The 22,380-nt window shown below is 26.7% G+C and overlaps 1 protein-coding gene across 1 annotated transcript in view; it reads left to right on the forward strand.

The window, feature by feature from the left end:
- Window positions 1-2,063: 2,063 nt before the first annotated feature.
- Window positions 2,064-22,380, forward strand: part of LOC100202591 (DNA replication licensing factor mcm4-A) — a 57,966-nt gene continuing 37,649 nt past the window's right edge. Inside the window, exons 1-3 of the mRNA XM_065819369.1 lie at window positions 2,064-2,250; window positions 16,070-16,361; window positions 21,407-21,488. Coding sequence (XP_065675441.1) covers window positions 2,196-2,250; window positions 16,070-16,361; window positions 21,407-21,488 — 429 coding nt within the window. The 5' untranslated portion in view covers window positions 2,064-2,195. The remainder of the gene's footprint in view (window positions 2,251-16,069; window positions 16,362-21,406; window positions 21,489-22,380) is intronic.

A 22,380-nucleotide genomic window follows, 5' to 3' on the forward strand; every position in this document is an offset into this window, starting at 1 on the left:
CTTTTAAACGATTTTATAAGATTACTCGTCATCCATAGATTTTTTTTAACTTTTTGTTTTTTACTTATGATGTTATTACTGGACAGACAGTATCAAAAATACATTAAAAAGCAGCCGTAAAGTTGTTGAATGCCTGATTTTGATCCTTAGCTGAGTATACATTTTTCCAGGAGTCCTAAAATAGTATATATTTTAAATTATTGAAAATTTTTTAGTAAGATTTCTTTTAGTGACAAGACATTTTTTATCATCGCTATAGAATATTACGTGTACTGTGAAAAATTGGAAAATAATCAGAAAAATCAGCAATTATAAGAGTTGTTTGTTAAAATATTGTGATTGGCAGAAGTTTTTTGCGTAATTCCTGTTGGTTTAAAAATAGTATGAACTTTATTAAATTCAAGTAATGAATCAAAAAAAGTTTTAATGTTGGAAAACTTTTCGTAATCTAAAGCATCTATATTTATATCACCTGCAAAAAATATATATTTATAATGTTTACACATTCGTAATGTTATGCTTTTCAAGCAATTAATAAAATTATTCTGATTGCCACAAGGCGGTCGATATAATGAGGGAATATGTAATGATTTGTTAGTTTTATTTCAAACTTCTATGCATATGGTTTCGATATGTTTATTTGTTTTGTTAAATGTTGTTTTTTTTAATTCAAAATTTTCACGAATGTAGATAGCAACTCCGCCTCCAATCCCCCTCACTCGTGGTTGGCTAATCAATTTATAAAATGATAAATTATAAAGAGAATTTTCTAACAAAGGCATATTCGTTTCCTGCCATGTTTCTGAAATACAAATTATATCAAACAGATAATTTAAAGAGTAATAGAATTTTTTAAACGTTTCGAAATTTTTACTCATCGAGCTCATGTTTACACTTAAAATGCTGAAATTTTCTTTGACTTTATCTTTAATAAATTTATCAGGTTTATAGTATTCATTGCCTAGGCATTTAGCATTTAAATTGTTTATAAAACTGTATTCATGAGTTTTTAAGTTTTCTAAAATAGGAATTATAAAGTTTTCAAAGTTATTTGTTGGATTGTTATAAATTGTCGATTTTAGTCATATTGCTTTTTATCATTTAAAATTTAAATCAAGAAATTCAAAAACAAATTATTAAAGCTTACTTAAGTTACTTTGTCTCCAGCTTTACCCTCAATCGGTATTTTTTTAACGATTAGACATCTTCACCCTTTTCAACTCTCGCTGCTTCAATGAGCTAATTTAAATTCAAAAATAATAAACTCAGTCTCTATTTTAACTATTTAAAGCCTATTATCCACATAAATACAAAAGTTAAATTTTTAGCTATCTTTCTAAATGGAATGTTTCCACTGTGGGTGGGGAACCGGGGAAATCTCTAGATTGTATAAATTTTTTCGCATTTTTGTCTTATGATTATAACGTGGTCTCGCTATAGACTACAATGGCAATTCTTTTATTTTTTATCACAGAAGTTTTTTATAAAACTAAAAGTATTTAACGTTGCTCCTGTTGCTAGATTAACATTAGGATATTATCGATTACCATTGATCAATATTATCCATACAGCATGGCATTGGTTATCATTCGTAATATTGGTTATTTTGAAAGTTTTTGTAAAAAACTAATTAAACACTTTAGTAAATAAAAGATAAAAAAAAATTTAAATTAGAGCTAGCAACTTTTTTGCTATATTTGTAAAAAATTATGAAAGGAAAAAAAATTGCTTTGTTGCTTTACTCAGAAGCAACGGGGGCCTGCCTTCTAGGATTGTTGGTTGCTACAACTATTCTGTTCTTTACAAGGCTTGTTTTCGTACTCTCATTCTTCCAGCTTAACATGCTTGCAAAGCATTGGGAGACGTTTCATGATTCTAATCGTTTATATTTCCTTCGGGTTTTAACTTATTGTAATCCAAATATTTCAATGTTCGAAAGGAGTCGAATAAACATCAATTTAATAAAACACATATAATATTTCCCCAATGGCTACAATATCTGCAACAAAACAAATTTAAAACTAACTAATTTTTATATTTGTATTAATTATACAACTAATTATGATTAATTAAAGAGCGGCAGTTTCAAATTGCTCGGGATAATCAAGTCCCAAATATTTCGCGCGAAATGTTATGATTTGCAAAAATATCATCTTTTACTATAAATTATCTTTTATTGTACCTGCTAGCAAGATATGGCTCCAACTACTCCCAGACAAACTAAAAAACGTCCAAAAACTACTACTCCGCGTAAGAATTTTTAAGCATATTTTTTAAAAAAGTTTTCATATAATTTCATTTTTTTGTTTTGAAATAAATATAAAATTTAAACAAAAAAGTTTTAACTTTGGAAATAATAAAAAAAAGAAGCCTTTTTTGATCACTATTTTTGTAAATACAGTTGTATATTAAATAATTTATTTTTTATTTTTGTGGCACTCAAAAAATGTATCATCATTTTTGGCTTATTTATGTTGTGTTTATTTTAGCAACTCTAAAATTATAAACTTAGTGACATCATTTGTAGTGTTGTGTCCATTCAGTTATTATTATTGAGTTCATTTACTATTTATTTTCGTTAAGTCGTTACATATTCAATGGTATTTTAAAGTTGAAGTATAAATTTCTACTTTTAGGACCTATAGCCCGTTTAGATAATCTGAGGCTTAGGCTTGGTTTAAATTTTCTCTAGAATTGCAACAACCTAAGTGTAAAGTTTGCAAGGTTGTGTGAAAAACTTACAGCTCAATAATATGCATTATGAGAACTTATAAATGTAGCATAAAATTGACATTCTAAAATGCAAATCTTAACTCATAGGTTGTAGAAACTAGAAAAAAGCCTTCAATCCTTGTTTCCATGAATTGAAAGCTTTTGATTTGCTTTTTTGATTCTGGATTCAAAACTTCACCTGAAATCTTGTGCAAATTGAATGCTCAATCTAAAATAAATTTTACAACCGTTGCTAATAGTCACATTTTAAACATTAAATTTGTAAAATTGTTTATCTGTATGTAATTGATGTACTATTCATTTGTGTGTAATTAATGTGCTTTTTTTAAAAAAACAAAACAAAAAACAAACAACAACAACATGTTATGTTATCAAATCAATCTGGTGATATTGTTAAAGCAGTTAATCATCCTAATAATAATGAAAAGAAAAAGAAAATAAAAGTTCTAATATTCAATTATCTTATAAAGATTTGTTGCTACCATTAAATGTTGAATTTCAAGAGTCTAATATAAGAAAATTAGTTGAATTGTTTTGTAGATCACTAATGCAGTAGAGGTGGTAAAACTGCCCTAAAAACTTGTTTTCCTAAAAAACTGCTTTGTTTTACCAAGTTTAAGTTCGGAGTTTAGGTTGATAAAGAGTTGCAAATAAACTTAGGAAAAAAAAAAGATAAGCCTTAACTATAGAAGGTCCCTTCAAAAGTAAATAAAAATACATTTGAACATTAAATTTATTTTGCAAAGGTTAACTTAAAATAATTAGTAACCTTTCTATTCCTTTAAAGTGACTCACATTAGCAATTGAAGCTCTTTTTAAACAGGATGCTGATTTAATTTCTTTTTAAATTGTAGTTAAATTTAGTAGAAAACAGTTAGATAAAGCAAACACCAATTAGTTTACTTGTAACAATTTGACAAAAGAATCATTGAAAAGAGAAATGTAGACTTCTCCTAGTCAAATAATTGCCCAACTGATTATTTTTGAAAAAAAGTTTTCATATAGTTTCATTTTTTTGATTTAAAATAAATATAAAGTTTAAACAAAAAAGTTTGCTCGCTTTTAGTTGTTAACTTTTAGTAGGCTTTTAGTTAACAATAAAGGTTTACATTACATCTGTTATGAAGGTCTACATCAGTGATGTTTTTAATCAAGACAATCATGATTTATTGTTCAATGGAGTTATAAGAAAACCACAATCCAGAAGTACAGAGACCATAGGAAAGTCCATATTTAGGCATAATGTAATGTACATAGGACAATAATTTGAACTTAATAAAGATTAACTCTCAATACACTGTTAAAAAGATAATTTAATACTGAATAATATATATATTTCAAAAATTCATTTAATTTATTATCACACTTTGATTATCGAAATTATAAGTTAGTTATAAACTTATTCAATGCAATATGTTGTATACAGTATTTTGCAGCCGGAATTAGGAAAAATTAGGTTGACAATAATTTGCCGACCTTAATCTGTGTGAGGTCGGCATTGCCGAATGCTGACCCTAATTCTGAGTGTTGATTTTGTATAATAGTATAAAACTTAATATCTGAATATTTGCTAACAAGTTGTAATTTTTTTCATTTTTTTATGGGTCTTTTTTATTAAATCATTTTTTTTTTGTGAGTTTCTGTCATTTTTTCTTTTTTTTTTTTCAAATTTTTTACAAATGGTTTTTTTTTTTAATTTGAATTGAGTTAAGGTGTATTTCACTTCCAATTTATATAATTTTTTTTTTTAATTATTTTTGATAATTTAAATAAATTTGACAATAACTACTCTCGTTCAACCTGTTTTTAAAAGTTTAATTAAAATATTGCAATTGCTAATAATGATTGATAAGCTCAAATAAGTTTTGAAGTAAACCATACAATAGAATAAATGTAAGTATCAGTAAAATTACTGATAACTATTTTCAATTTTTAATAAGTAAATTTATAGATGACCTAGGGCGGATCCAGCATTTTTCGGTGTTTGAGATAACTTGAGCTAACTTCCAGGCATGAAGCAAACTCTAAACATTTTTATGTCAAATAAGGGTACTTTGCAAAATATTGCGATGGTTGTAGTTTGGGAACAAAAAGCCAAAAAATTTGCAACACCCTTGCCTTTTACGTGTGAGTAACAAGTTAATAAAATATTTTTTTTACTATTAACTAAATTAATATTCTTTGATAAATTTTAAATTTCATGCTATAATCTTTTAGTATTTGAAAGTTATGACCATGCTTAGTTTGAATCCCCTCAATTTGAGAGGGTTACAATTTTTTTGTGCTTAATTTTTGAAAACTAAGAGATTTTTTTGTGCATAATTTTTGAAAACTAAGAGATTTTTCTATGAAATTTAAAATCTATTGATTAATTTTTATTTAGTTAGAATATTTATTTAGTTAGAATAATAAAAAATATTTTTTCAACTTGTTGCTCTAACATAAGATTTTTTGCCAGATAATAATGTCATTATAATTATGCATTGCATTTTGGGATTGCCTGGGAGCAAACAAAAGTTAAATTCGTAAATATCCTGCTGTTTTCTAATTAGTTTTTTAAAAGTTGACCATTATTATCAATTTGGTTTACAACTATTTTTTTTTTTTATTCTCAACACGTTTTTTTAATTGGTAAGAGTGATCATTGTGCAGTTTTTGGTTTTATTTTCATACTTTTCTTGGTATCGACAATCGTTGATACAAAGAAAAGTTTGTTTTGAAATAACATGTTCGGAAGACATTTAGTTTCAGCGAATTAAAATTTTTTACTTGTAAAGAGAAATATTTTTCCACATGGAGTAAAATTATTAACAGAGAAATAGTCGACTCTTTTCAAATCACATTTTTTGACTATGGGAAGCCAACTGAGCTATCCCCTCATCCAAGGTTATATTTGAAAGGATACAAAATATCTCCTCAAAATAAAGGAAAATTACCAATGCCTCGATATACACCTATTAAAGTTTCTAAAAAACAAAAAAATACACATTTTTCAAGTACCTGTACCACTACTAGTAGCAGTATCAATAATGACAACATTCCCCAACAGTCTTCTCTGTCAATATCTCCTCCATGTCTATCATCAGCAGCATCTGATCAGCAACTTTCTCCACAACAACTCAATTTGATTACTAACACACTAGCAACTTATCTAACACCAACAACACTTTATAAACAAAGCAGTCATAAAAGATTAACATGGGAGGCAGTGCCTTCTTTACCCAAAGTCATAAAATTTTATACTGGGTGTCCAAATGAAAATGTTTTTTTTATATATTGTCAGCTGTGTTCAAGCATAAACATAAAAAAGCTAAACATAAAAAAGTTTCTTACTTTATGGATCATAAACGTTTATTTAAACCAAAGTAATATCAATTTAGTCCTGCTAGTAAACCTTCAAGTAGAAAGAAACCTGGTCCAGCACGACAGCTTTTTGTTGAAGATGAAGTGTTACTTACTTTAATCGGTATTCGACTTGACTCACCATTGGGTCATTCCATGTCAAATCAACTAAAAAAAATAATTCGGCATCATACCATCTCAGATTTTGCTGATTTTTGAAATACAAGCTTGAATTAATGAATGAAAACTTCACTCCAAATTTTAGTGTCTGACTCCTTACGGTTTCAGAGATACTGATACTTAGTCCCAGTCTCTTTTTCAACTTTTTTTTCAGCGCCATTTATTTTTAGGCTCATTGCACGACACAATTAGCTTTAACTTATGAAATACTTGTTTAATAGTGGTAAAAATTTCTACCTAACTATTTTTTAGGGAGAGGAACTCAAAAATTATGAGTAAAATACACAAAAATTTAAGCTTCTATATGAAAATTCAATTTTAAAATGGTGTAACACTTTTCGTAAGTTTTTTGATGCCCCGTACAAAAAAATGTTTATCTCGAGATGCCTAAAAGATAAAATTCTGAAATTTTTTCCTAATGTTCTATATGTAATAAGCTTCATAATACAAAAAAACTGCAAGGGTTTTTTTTTTAAATCATATTTATTCGCATTCAAAGTCTTATAATAATAAACCCAAAACATTTCGAAATTACACTAAAACCATGAAAATAATTAAATTGTAATGAGAAAAACTAAAACTGAAAGGCAATAAGAATTGATAATCTTCGACATTTAGTAAAAATTAAAAATCTTTGAAAGATAACAAATTAGTTCTCTGGTTTAAAGTTTACCCAGCTATCTTCAATGCTCTGGTGATCTATTTCACTGATTTTGTATTGTCTTCCTGTAACAGTTGTTGGAATATTAATCATTAACAATAAGTTTGTTGATGGAACCCAGCACACATCATCTCTTGAAGGCCAATAATATGACCTTGAAGGGTAACATGGATGCATGAATCTAACTAGAAAGTCTTTATTTTCAACATCAGTTTCCTCAACTAGTCCGATCCATGGATTGTTATCATATATCAAACATACAAATGCGCCAATGCTTATATTAGACAAGAATTCTTTAGTAATCTCATCAGTTTGAAAATTAAAAACAAATGAATACTCCAATTGTTAAGAAACAACTTTAGTTCCAATTTTTGTGTTACTTATTGGAACAAAATTGTGATAGGTGCGAGTGGCTGGTAACGCTTTTGCAGTTGCATATCTTTGCTCCATTTCACTTCGAATTATTGTGTTTGACTCCTTAGATATGTAATAAAAATTAATTCCTATGATTTTATTTTGGCAAAAATTAAACATTGCAGATGCTGTAAGAATATGATTTGTTGTTGTTCGATGAAGGCTAGCAATTGAAGTTAGTCTTTTTACAGTCCCGCCAATACCATCACAGGGTGATTTACTGTGACTTGTTGCAAAGAAAGACCATATACATTTCATAGCAAAATCTTGTTAATGGTGGCATATATTTATGAAGTGTTTGCAGTTTTTGTACTGGCCAGCACACCCATCTGAAAAGTAATGGACAGTTTCTATTTTATGAGAAATATTGCTTTTAATATGTTCAATTGCTAGCTTCATCACATGATAAACCATATCTACATCATGCAGTAAATCATCTGAGATTAAACATAATGAATCAAATTTGAGGACATTATTTTCTTTATAATAAATTACTGTTGGATGCAATGATGCTTGAATTTTGTTCCAGTGAAAACTTTGTATTTTGTCTTGTATAACAAACTCATAATTTTCTGAGAAATATAACTTTCTTAAAGAAGCATCTTGACTTTTTGCAATGTAAGAATGAACAGTAAGTTTTTGTAACTTATTTTTCATTATATTAAGTATCATACCGATCAACTGCACTAATCATTAACTATTAAGTATCATACCGATCAACTGCACTAATCATTAACTTGACATTTTGATGGTAGGTGCACACGCATACTGTATGCATACCAGATGCTCCTACTGTAATGCACCATTTTGGACGATGTAAGCAAAAGTTAGAAAAACAAGTCTTTATATCTGGATAACAGGTTTTAAACTTTGCATATAGCTCTTTTAGATTTGAGAGAATCAAACGCTTTTGCATGTGAGATCTTCGAGCTATACTAACAAAATCTTTTTTACCAGACATTAGTCTGCTATTTTCATCATTACAATAAAATTCAATAATTTTATCTACTGATTCTTGAGGTATTTTCTTTCCTCTTTTTTTTCAGGAAAAGATAAAATACCATTTTTCTGCAGCAATTTGTGTGATATCTGCACCATGTAATTAGTAACATTAAATTCTTTTTCTATATCTTTGTGAGACCAAGAAATTGGAACCAGTGTTGTAAGTTGAATTTTACGATTGAAAATTAATATTTTTTCTTTGATTTTTCTAATCCATGTCATTTGCTTTACCTTTGAAGGAATTGAAGGAATCTTCTTGGCTTAACTCTTCAGGATCTATATTTAAAGTCCTTGCAATGCCTAACTTTACTGTTTTTTGAACATGTAACAATTTTTTTTTGCTAAGAGCAACTCTAGAGTGACTATTTACTGCATGCATTTTGAGAGGATTTATGTTCATAGTCGTCAAAGAAGAATTAAGATTTTTTTTAACAACTCATTTGTATTAAGTTCATTATCTTCATCTTCATAAACTTGGCTACAAGTTGGTTCTCTTTGTCCATCATCCTTAAATGACATCAATTTAATCATACATGAGGGACATATCTTTTCTCCAGGAATAACATTAATACCAATATTTTTCAATTTCCCAGCAAGTTGCATATTAATTTCTTTACATCCTCCTAAAAACATGAGTGATAACTACTGCTTCAGTGAATATTTTGTAAAAATATATATAATTTATATACAATTACAACAAAGTTTTCAAAAAGTTTCATGATTAAGTAATAATACCTTTTTTTCTTTTTCCTTTGTGTGAGTTAAATGGATCATAGCAAGTTATGTGGATTGCGGGATAACGTTTTAAATAAACATATTCATGGTGTAGGCAAACCGTTGCATTTTCATCAAATTGAATGCCAGAACGACTAATTATCAAGTCTTTTTCAACATCATTAAGACTTGAAACTTTCTTGATATCATGGGATTTTACATATGTTTGTTTGTTACAAATTTCTTTATTTGTTATTCCAATTGAACATATTTCTTTATCATTCATATTTTTTAGTTCTGTAAGAAACAATTTTAGAATAGTTATTGTTTGAAGATTTGAAAATAGAAAATCCTTTAGCTATTAATCATAATGATCTTAGATGTGAAATGCAAACAAGTTTATATGTTCTAAAAAATAGTTAGGTAGAAATTTTTACCACAATTAAACAAGTATTTCATAAGTTAAAGCTAATTGTGTCATGCAATGAGCCAAAAAAATAAATGGCGCTGAAAATAAAAGTTAAAAAAGAGATTGGGACCAAGTATCAGTATCTCTGAAACAGTAAGGAATCAGACACTTAAATTTGGAGTGAAGTTTTCTTTCATTAATTCAAGCTTGTATTCCAAAAATCAGCAAAATCTGAGATGGCATGGTGCCGAGCATAAATTGAATTGAGCTGGAATGACCCCATTACAAGATTTAGCATTTCGCTTTAAAATTTCAGTAAGGGCTGTTGTGTTTGCTCTTAAATTTTTGGTTATTATTGTACTATGTTATGAGTTAGATTAATTTTTTACTTATATTTGCATTTTAATATCTTTGCTTGCACAATTAAGTATCATTTATTTTGAAAAACTGCAGTATTAAAGACAAAATAAGCTTTAATTTTCAGGATATATTGTCACATTGATTTATTTATACATCTACAATAATCATTATAGGCATGCAAACATAATAAGGTGTCAAATGTCCAGGGGCGTTCTCCTCTGAAGTGTATCATTGCAAGCGCGTAGCATGTGATAGAATACACCCCACACATTTTTTTATAAGGGATGCGGTTTAAAATCCCCAGTGACAAGGACAAAATCAGTAATTAAATTCCAGATGGCAAGAACAAGATCAGATAATGAATGCCAAATATCTAAGGCCGCATTAGACACTTAATTTCACTCTTGTTCTCACCATCTACCATTTGACGGCTGATGTCAAATGCCAAATTTAGCATTTGACATCAATAGGATTTGACATCAATACAATGTACAGTTTTATTACTTTTTATAAATATTTTTAACAAGCATTACTTTTTGTTATTTTTGCTAATTTGCCCGAGTATCTAACTTACAAGTTTCCGCATTTTAAAGAATATTTATATGATTGTCAGGGTTATTAGGGTGTATCAACTTTCACCTTTTGTTTAGTTTCTATGTACAGTTTTTTATTTATTGTAAATATTATTTAAAATAAAGTAATTTTAATTACAAAATACATACATTTAGCTACATTTTGTTACCCCATAGTTTTTCTTTTAAAATAAATCAAACTTGGTATTAAAAAAAGCGTAATTTATTATGGATTTAAAAAAAATAACCATTTGAAACATTTGTTGTCAAATAGCTTTGAGTCTAAACTTTCGCGAATATATCTAGTCCTTCATATGTGTATTCTACATAATTTAATAGATGACCCTGATTTTTCCAAAATTCAACCCTATTTCCCTGGTAGTTCTTTTTTTTTTTTTTTTTTTTTGCAGACATTTGAATTCCCTGACATTTCCCTAATCCCTGCATATGATATTATTATTTTATATATTATTACAATAAATTGTCACAAAGTGCTCGGGTATAAAAGTTTAATAATGTCAAAGTTTGTATTAAAAAAAAAAACGAAATAAAGATATTATGCCAAATAAAGAAATTCTAATTAAGTAAATAGTCACAGATGTAAATTGAAAATAAATAAATAGTCACAGATATAAATTGAAAATAAATAAAAAACTATACAAAGTAGTGTACTGCTAATAATTATTACTATGCTGTTGATATTTCTATAATGATAAATAGTAACACTCCTATTGAGACTTTTACTTTGTCTTTATGGATTACTTTTTTGTAACCACCTCTCGTGGAAACACTATAAACAAACAATTCCAAAGTTAGCATCTGCTAAGGTTGTCATTCATTAAAACGTGCTCACCATTTTCTTACTCCTGATTCCTACAAATTTCTTAATTGTCCCTGTATGGAATACTGTTGTCACATTTGGGCTAGTTCTTCCAATGATGCCTTTCTCTTCTTAAATGATAAAACTTATTATAAATATAGTTGGGCCAGTTTTAGCTTCTAAGCTTGACCCTGTGTCCCATGGTCGTAATATTGCATCTCTTTCTCTTTTTTAAAATACTATTGTTCCATGAACCAAATTTTTTTATTTATTATGCGTGACTTGTCATTCAGCAAAATCGCTTGGTTTAAATATAAAAATAGTGTTATTGCAGCATCAGTATCCATATCAATAAACATAATTTTACTGTATCTATTTCTTCTCTATTTTGTAACTCCTATTGAAATAGTGGTTGCTAACATTGTTGTTATTTCAATAGGAGTTACAAAAATGCATTGTAAATGTAGTTGGACCTGCTCTATCTGCCAGGTTTGGGCCTCTCTCCCATCATCGTAAAGTTTTATCTCTTTCTCTTTTCTTTAAATACTATTATGGTCGCTGCTCAAAGGGGAGCTATTATCTCTAGTTGCATCAACCAAAACTTATTCTTGCTTGACTCATCATTAAGCTAAGAGTCATCCTTTTACTGTATCTGTCTCTGCATAGTCTAAAAAAAATTTTTTTGTCTAGTTTTTTTCTTGCACTTTAACCTTTTGGAACCCTCTCCCATCTTCATGTTTACGTGACTTATACAACCTACAACTTTTCAAATCTTCTGTCAACTGTTTCTTTGCTCTTTAACTCTATTTTTTGTTTTCTAGTAACTCTCAACTTAGCAGTAGTTGCTTGCTGCCTTGTTGGGAGTGAATCAGAATAAAAAATAAGTTGTTCAAAAAATCAAATTGGTTTTAAAAAAAGTTGTGTTCCAGTACGTGAACTTTTTGTTGAATTTATTTGAACCATATTTTGATATCGGGAATTATATGGCAATTAATTCTGTTAATTTATATTATTTTAGACTTATGAAGGGCCTTTTGCTGCATGTTGAACAACACTAGTTATTGTTTTCATTGATATTTAAATGCATGAGTTAAAAACCATATTTCTTAAATTATTGAGATTTGTTCTAAATTGATTTTTCATAGAACTTTTACATTTAAAATGGATAACTAACAATTGATATTGTAAGGCATCATAATTTGTCAGTTGTAGCTAGATAAATTTTTTTGTTTGTCTAGCCTAATTCTTCTGATTTTTATTTAAATTATTTGAAAATGTGTTCAACTCCGATTGAAAGATTTTTTGTTTAGTGGCATCTTTTGGATGTCAAAAAAAAAAGGTTCAGCATTTTTGGCATAGAGAGTTTTCTTTAGAGTATAGCCATAATAGGTTGTAAATTTGAAGCTAACCATAATAGATTGTAATTTAACTCAATAAGAAAAACTCAAAACTTGTATAAGCTTATAATCAGTTTTAACAAACTATTTTTAACATAACAATATTGATAAAACATGATTATAACATTGTTAACACTAACTTGACTAATTTTTAACCAAAAATTAAATTTTTAATGCCTAAAAATTAATGAACTCTTTTTAAAATGATAATTTAAAATTAAATTTAAAGTCAATGCATTTTTAAAATTCAAACTTGCAAGTAAAAAAATTACCTGCTAATGTTAATTTGTTTAAAATTATGCTTGCATGCACAGGTTTACATTCAAATAAAAAAAGAAGTTTGATAATATCCAAGTAATTTAATGTTAATTTTTTTGTAAATATCAAAACAAATTTATACAATATTTTAAAAATTTAAACTGAATACTTAATACTAAAAGAAATCCTTTTATGAATTTTATGGAAAAATGAAAACCTTGTTTGTCTCTTTTTATTTTTCTTTAAGATGGGTTGAGGTAATCAAACGTCAACCTGTCTATAACAGTGCAATAATAGAAAAGGAAAAAAAAAATTGGAAGCGCACAATTGGTAATTTGATCAAAGCATTATATTTCAACCAATGACCTGTGGGTCACCACAGGTCATTGGTTGTTATGTGCATTATGTAGATAGGTTAAATTTGAAATTTTAGACTTCCAAGTACAACATTTCAGAAGTTATAGCCTTAGAAACATGACACAGTGGCCCTCCTCGATTTACAAATAGTCAAAACAGACTGCTTTAAAGCTGTATATCTCTTTCCTCACTTTCAACAAGCGTCTCATTTTTTCTAAAACTATTTCTGGATAGTTCTCTCTTTAAAAAAGTGATTTTTTTTAACTTGTGTTTAATTAGAAAAAAATTATGACCTCAACTTTGGAAAAAATCCTAAAATTGCTAAAATATGCTAAAATGAAACTAAATGTAGCATTATTCTAATCATCCACAAGTCTTTACCGATAAGTTTTCTGATTAGGTATTGTCTGCAATAAATGGGCAAAATATTGGCAGTCTCAAAATATTGCCAAAATATTGGCAGAACTCAAATATATCTAAAAGCAAAATGTCCACTCGCCTAAAAAGTCCAATTTTCAGCGATTTTGAGATGCTTGTAAATTTTTCCAACATTTTATTTTGATCTAAGATTAACAGCATGTAAGACCATTAGACTCAACTATCTGAAAATGCAAACATTATAAACTTGTCAAATTCACACCAAAAATGCCAGCATTTTTAAATAACTTTATTTTTCAATTATCAACTGTTGAATGTGTTACTAGAAACCAGTGTCCCTCTAATCTGCCAACTGGCCTATGTGAAGGGTGCATCAAATTATAATTCATTTCTTAATAAAAAGAAAGATGTGATTGATTTTCCTTTCCTTGATCTGGTCTTTATAGTAGATAGGGGCACAAAGAAATGGGGTAAGATATTAGGTATATAAATTTCAAAATTAATTTAAAGACCTTCATTATGGTTCAAATGAAGGTCTCTAAATTAATTTTGAAATTTATATACCTAATATCTAAATTATTTTCAAAATTAAACCATTATTTCTTTAAATTCTATTTTATTAAAGGTAATCAGTGGTCTGTATGTGTTCTGGACCCTCTCCCCCTACTCACTAAGGTGTTGGTGAGGGGTGGCACTAATCAAGGGGGGCGGGGCAACCATTTTACAAAGATGCAAGCATTCATTTTCTAACATGAAACATTCATGATTCATTTTCTAATGAATATACAGTTAAGGCTATTAGATCTTTATTGCATTTTTTCATGCTTTTACCATAAGATTCGAATTTTGATAGTGACTATCAAAAATGTGTGCCAGATTTTCCAGCAAATATACAATGTTATGATCTTAAAAGGGAATTAACAAAAGTTAAATGCCCCCCCCCTCCTTTGATTAGTGCTACCCCGAACCCCTCCCCCCACTTGTTCACTATTTTTTTAAAAAAAAATAGTGAACAAGTGCATTTAAATAAAAAAATGTTCTCAGTTTAATACATCAATTGATATATATTGTATATATATATGTATTAATATATTGTGTGTGTGTGTGTGTGTGTGTATATATATATATATATATATATATATATATATATATATATATATATATATATATATATATATATATATATATATATATATATATATATATATATATATATATATATATTAAAGTAGTTTGTTTTAAACATTTAAACTATTTTAAACGCTTATTTAAATTTAAAATGATCTTATTACATCTTAAAATTTAATATTTATTTAATATATATCATTATATAATATATTTAATATATATCATTATTATTTGTAAAACCTTGTTTTTCAAAACTCTGATTTTTTTTCATTCGATCAAACATGACCAGCAAGAAAACGTTTTGGGAAGTCAACTAAAAGATAATTAAATAAGGACACTTGAAATTTTATGATAAACTGCTAGTGTATAAAATTTTGCATTTGCTTTTTCCCTTATATATTTGTTCAAAATATTTAGTCATCAATATACCAATTGATCTGCCTCTTTTATTTTTACCTGATTTGATTTAAAAGCAGTCATACATGTTATGTGGTACATCTTCTGTTAGGAGGTTGTTACAGTTTTATTATCTTTATTTAATTTTTCTTCCCTACTTTGTCATTTATATGTTTGAATACATATTTATATTATTTATTTTATTTATATATACTGTTTAATTGGAGAACACATGTATAGAGTTATGTATTTTATATCAAGAAGATGTTTCTTGAGGTGTCGGAAAAAAGTTTTAACAAATTAAAAAACTTATTTTGTTTTGACTATATAAGCTTATAAAGCAATGTGGCGACACTGCAACCAAAATGTAAATTTAAAGAAAAAAATTGTTTCCTAAGGTGTTTCATAAAAGAAAATATTTTTAATTAATTTTCTCCTGTGCCCTTTTTTTTTTTGACAATTTGTAGAGCAAGATCTTAGCTCTGTTTCAAATATCGCGTCAAGAAAATTTGTCTGATCTTATGTGCTTTTTTTTGTCAAATAGAATAGATGTTTTTAAATAAGTTAGAAATAATGTAAGAAGTTCCTATTAGAATTGATGTGAAAACACACTTTTATAAATGAATAGTTGTTAACTTAATTTATTGTGCATTTTTAGTATATTTTTTTTTATATGTTATACAAAAAGATGAAAAATGTTTAAAAGAGTTTAAGTTTGGACTTTAAAACTTGGTTTCATGATTTGGTCAAATATTGTCAGTCACGTGGGGCTGAAAATTTTATTAAAACTATTACCATCCTCTTCTAAGATAAAGTTTCTTTTTTTAATACAAGATATAATATAATATATTTTTATATCATATTTAAAGTAATGTAATGTATTTTAATAAATTGTATTAAATTGAATTCATAAATTGTTAGTTTTTTAAATAGCTTTATTTAATCTAGAATCAGAAGTCTCTGAAAGATCAGCTCATCAATCTTCAGACTTGCATTCTTTATCAGATGATGTTTCTTTACAGCCACCATCACAGCGCAGGCGTATAGATAAAGATGCACCAAGCTCGCCTCTTCCTGAAGTTCCAGCCTCTCCTAATACTTCCCAACAAGACCATGGAGTGCTTGATACTTCAATGAACAGTCGTACAGGCATACTGAATACAAGTGAAATTGATCCTCAAAGTTCACCATTAAACTATGGAACTCCTTCTTCACGAATGGGAAGTGTGAGGAGTACATCGTAAGTTATTTGTGTCAATGGTAAAAGGATCACAACCTGTTTGAGTTGTTTTGCCTTTATCGGGTGATTTATTTGTAGCATACTATGATATGAGTTCGGAAAAATAATATATGTCAAGGGATAGTTGCAGGGTTGGTTGTATACATTAAGGTAGCCCTTAAAGTAATTTAAAAAAATATGTTTAAAATTTTTATTTTTTAACATGTTTTTTATTTATCAATGGTATTTTAATAAATTATTATACTAAATGAAATGTTAACAAACAAAACAAACATGGAGTAAATGTAAATAGATCTCAACTCAGTTTACATATTTTGTTTGTTAAAACGTAAATGGCTTCATGAGCATATTTTAAAGTACTGCATTGTAATTTAATTTTTTTAATTTAGAACCACGTTGAAAATTATTTACACGATATAATTATAGCAAAAGTTACTAATAAATTACCAATAAGATATTCTTAAACATAAAATTTATGTTTATAAATAAAATTTATGTTATAAGAACTGTAATATTGAATTAATAAGAATCAAAAAGTTAGTGAAAAAAATTCTTTTGGCGGTTTTTTAAAAGTTACATTTGCACATTTGTAATCTATGATGCAAAAAAGATTTTGTGGTTACCTAATGATTTAGCAAATAAAAAAATAATTGTATTTGTAAAACATTGCAAAATCATTTTATGTGCCTTCAAATTAAATTTTTTGTTTTTAAAATCACACTTAATTGAAAGTTTTTTAATTAAAAAGATTCAAATGAAATATGATAACAAGTTTAAAATTAAAGAATTTTTGTTTTTAATTCAGTGAATTTTTAATTTAAAATAAATTATTTTAATCTATTTTTTTTAATCACAAAAAAGCACTATTTTACAAATGTGGTGAAAAGTTTTTTTAAAATAATTAATTACAACTTAATGTTTTTTAAATAAGAATCACATAAACTAGTGTAGAGTGGAGCACCATGACACACTTTTGGTCTTTGCTTCAATTTTTTTAAATACGCCTTTTTTTAGGCAATTAGTTTAATATGTAGAATAAATTTATACCTTCAAAATTAAATTTATAAATAACCAAAATATAATGGTTTTAAATTGTGAGCATATTTAAAGTAAAATTAGAAGTTTGTTTCAATGCGTATTTTTAGTACCAAATTGTTTTTCCAATTATTTTGTTTAATGAAATAAAGAGCCCATAGATTGTAGTTTACAAAACTATTGTTTTGATGTCTCTATCGGTAAGCAACAATGTTGCTTACTGATAGACACATACCTTTAAACTTATGAACTTTAAAAACTAATAAATTACTTTGTAATTAAAAAAAAGCACACATTTTGACCCCTCTCCCAGACCTATTGATGTCAAATGATAAATTTTTTTTCAAAACATTACTCTAGTAGTAGCTGTTGCACCATATGAAGTGGCTGTCACAACTCTAAAGATGCCTCCACAATTACAATGTTTTATGGTGCCCCACTACTCAAAAATGGTACCTCCCACCTATTACATTTTAAAGTTACATTACATATTGTAATAAAAACAAGATTCGTTTTGTTACGTGCAAAATGTCTGTTATTTTTACGTAACTGAGACATAACATTTTACATAACACTTTAACGTAACGCTTCGTGCAAAATGCCTGTTATTTTTACGTAACTGAGATGTAACATATTACATAACAATATGTAACAATTTGACCTAATGAGATGTAACATTGTAACTGTGGTATCTTTCTAATTAAATATTTTTTTTTAGATAGGTTCATGTATAGGGATTTAGGGTAATATATAGGGATGGAGGGGGAAAGAGATGTAGGTTTAAAGAAATGACTTAGTGATAGAGAGAAGTCAAGTTGGTAAGATAGATTAGAGAGTGTTGACAGATATTGTACCGCATGTTAGAATGTGCAAACTTTATAAATAATTGTCTAAAGCTAATTAACGTATTTAATTTAAATATTATGTCACAAGAAACGTTGGCATTTTATATACATTTTTGGTTGTGGGTTTATAAAAACTTGTCAAGTATTATGCTTGTATTATTCACTAAAACAAATGTAACAAAATCTAAATATGAGATGTAGTTAAAAATCGTCTTAAATATAGATTTTTTTAATGTTAAGTTAAGTTTTAGTTTACACTTTTTGAAAGTTGCACTTTTATAAGTTTAAATAAAATAATTGGGACCTAACTTTGCGATTTGAAACTTTGTATTTTTTTTGTGACTAATTAGTAAAATAAACAATGATAATTTGCAGTTTTTTTAAAAAAAGATTTTAGTTACAAATGTCTTGACAAAAGCATTATTATATACCGTAACTCATGAGTTACAGTATTTAACAAAATTGTTTTATTAACAATATTATTTAAGTATTTGATTATTTATGTATTTGACTTTTGAAATAACACTAACAATAACACGCTTTCCAAAACTATTGTAATTAAGAAATTAAAAAAAAAATTTACCCACTCTTGTGGGTTAGTTTTTAAAAATACTTTCTAAGGGAAATACAGCTTTTAAAGATTTAAAAGTAATGTAATGAAAAACATTTAAAAAAAGTACCTTTAAAAGTTAAAATAACTTATGGTACTTGAGCAATCTAAGGCATTTATTACCTTTAAAAGTATAACCAATCAAGACGTAGCGTAATGTAAAACATTTAAGAATTAAAATGTAGTTAAAATACGTCACAAATATAAATTTTTTTACGTTACATAACGTCTTCTTTTTTTTTCAAAGTGTGACAAATTAAGACATAGCGTAACGTTAAAAAAAATCTATTTGAGACGTCTTTTAGTTACTTCTCAAATCTAGATTTAGTTATGTTATGTCTCAATTGGTTACACTTTATAAAGTTAAGAAAAAACATTCGAGAAGTAATGTTGTTTGTTGAGACTTTATTTTTTTTTTATGACTAAGTAACCAATTGAGACAAAGCTATTTTACAATAAAAATAAAATAAAAGATAGTATTTAGCAATGCGGCAATTATAAACAAACATTTATTGCATTATCAAGTTTATTTACTTTATACTTAGTTAAAAATTAGAGAATGTAACCTTGTTACCAATTATAACCGATTGAGACGTAACGTAACTTTAAAATGTTATAGGGGTCCTCTACTACTCAAAACATGGTACCTTTCCTACATCAAAAGACAATTTAAATATTCTAATAGATATAAGTTTTAGCCTAATGCAAATAACTTAACACAGGTAAAATTAATATTTCATATGTTAAATGCATACAGCTTAATACTTCTTAACAAAGTCTGGTAAAGATTAATTAAGAAATAACAGTTTTAAATGTTTACATAATCTAAAATTAACAAAATCTTTTAGATTTTGAATTTTGAATTCAAACAACTTTTGTAAAAAAAAAAAATCTCAAGGTGTTAGTCAAGGTCCTTGATCTTAAAAATAAATTTTTTCAATTCTGATTTCTTCTTTTAGTTAATGTCTAACTTGTATTATTATTTCTATTTTAATGCTATAATATTCTAATTATATCAGCATTCGGTTGCTCTCAAAGTTTATTTGAGGGTACCAGTTTTCTAAATTTCATTTATTTTAGTTTTTACTTAATTTTATCCCAAAGCTTAAGGTTTCAAATTTGTTGTAAAAAAGATTTCTGGAAATAAAAAATAATGTTTGATAATATTATATAAGAATAATCACATGATGGAAAAATAAAACTAATTTTACTCACATTATCACATAAATGAAACTAATTTTACACACAAAACTTGTGTCATTTTGGCATAATATTTTAATTAAAGTTAAAAATAAGATATGGTTTTTTTAACCACTTATTAAAAATATTTTATCAAAAAGTTTAATTGTATTTTATATATTTTATGAATGCTAATTTAGTTACACTAAACATTTATTTATAAATGTTTAGCATAACTAAATTGATTAAATAAAAATAAAATACTATTTTAAATAGTAATTTATTCAATACTCATTAAATAAATTTTGATTTAATTTATGATAGTTAGATTTTTTAATACTCAGATACTAACTACTAAAATATAGTTGAATTGTTTTTCAAATAAGATTGTTAGGTGTTTAAATAAATCATATTTCAGTTTTTATTTCGATTTAAATATTAGCAATTGCTCAATTTTTTGAGCAATCAATTTTTAAATCAAAATAATTGTAGCTATAAAGTATCGAGAGTTATTTTGATTTAAAATAATTTATTATAAAATTATCTACAATTATTTTTAATAAATATAAAGTTATTTTTATTAATATATAAATTTATTATAAAATATCTACAATTATTTTGTTTTCTAAATAATGTTTACATTTAAGCGTACCTAAAATATTTTATGTATAATCATGTATAAAATTTGAATTATAATATTTTTTGAAAATTTTTTTTATGAAGCTGAAACTTTTCTCAGATATTTCTCTATGGTATGTAGATCACATAAAAAATTTTTTTTTACATAATTCACAATAGGAGAACCCTATTTTTCAGGCCCTACTGAAATGGTAGTTTTAAAGAAAAGATTTGTTACTGGCTTTGTTTTGGTTAGTTAAATCAAACAACTTGACAATATTTATAACTGTTTCTTTAAAACCCATTAGTTTTAGATATTTTTTATACTCATATATTAAATCTTTTATATTATTACTGCATTATTAGATGGCCTGCATAGTTTGAGGGAAATACAAATTTGTTGTAGTAATACAGAACTACAGTTGTGGATTTTTTTTTAATATTTTTTATCAAAACTTGTTTAAAGTTTTCAGGTTTAATCTTGAAAAAACTTTTATCATAATGGATGAGTAACAAATCACTCTGGTGTTTGTTTTGATGCTTTGCTAGCCTTTAATACGACAAAATCTTGTTTGAAAAAATAAACACACTTCCCACCTGATCAATCAAAAGGTCATTGTACCTGACTGTAACTTCCACAAAAACAACATTGGTTTTTCCTTTATAGTATTCAGTATAGTACCACAAGAATTTCCAAAGTTTGTTCAAAATAATCTGATTATCATTCTTGAACCTTTTTTTTTTTTTAATGTTTTTAGTAGAGGAACACCTGCTCGTTTACGTAGTGATGTAAGAAGCAACAAAACTTATAGACAAGTTAATGTAGGAGCTGCTGAACAGGTAGTTTAGTTTTTTATTAAATCTTTAATTGTATTAGTTAATTTAATTTAGTCTTTATATTCAATTTTTTATTAAATCTTTAATATCATTAGTAAATTTATTTTTATCTTTTTATACAATTTTTTTTATAATGACGTTTTTATAATAGCTAAGATTTTTATAATAAATTTTATAATATAATACTTTTATTAGAATAATACAATATCATGGCTCCTATGGCCTGTTATCCTGTTTTTTTCCATTTTGGCCTGTTTTCCTGTTTTTTAGCCAGTTTTTAAAGCAATAGCTTGTTTTTTTAAGTCTGACCACATTTATTTATAAAAGTATTTATGTTTATGTTTTGTAATGAACAAAGTTAAAGTTTGTATAGGAAGTTATTTGCAACAGAAAGTTACAAGTGAAGTTATAATAGCAAATGATTAATTGATGTCATAATATAATTGCTTGTGAATAATTCTATGTATATAAAAGAAACAGTTTAAATATCTGAGGAAATGATACAAAACTGGAAAGATATCCAAGGTTTACAAGTTCTTACTCTTACTGCAATTTTATTGGGGAGTTTTATATCAGAGTTTTGTTTATCATAGATATGTTAGCTGAAACCAGTTTTACGGAATCATGGGAAATATCATTAGAAAGCTATTTCAATATAAAAGTTCTAAATAGAATGATCACTTAAAACATTTTTGGCAGAGTACAAGTTATTGTTTTTATTTTTTAGTTAAATAGCTTAAATTTATTCAAAGTAAATATTTCAATATGGGAATGACCATGTATCAATTATCCTGGGTAAAGAGTTTTCTATTGATCAAAGCTTCAAGTCTAATAACTATGGCTTTTGTAGGTTTTGTTCTGCAGACATAAACATTTCAGCTAATGTAAGCCAGAT

Source organism: Hydra vulgaris, chromosome 15 (genome assembly GCF_038396675.1).
Source record: "Hydra vulgaris chromosome 15, alternate assembly HydraT2T_AEP".
NCBI lineage: Eukaryota > Metazoa > Cnidaria > Hydrozoa > Anthoathecata > Hydridae > Hydra > Hydra vulgaris.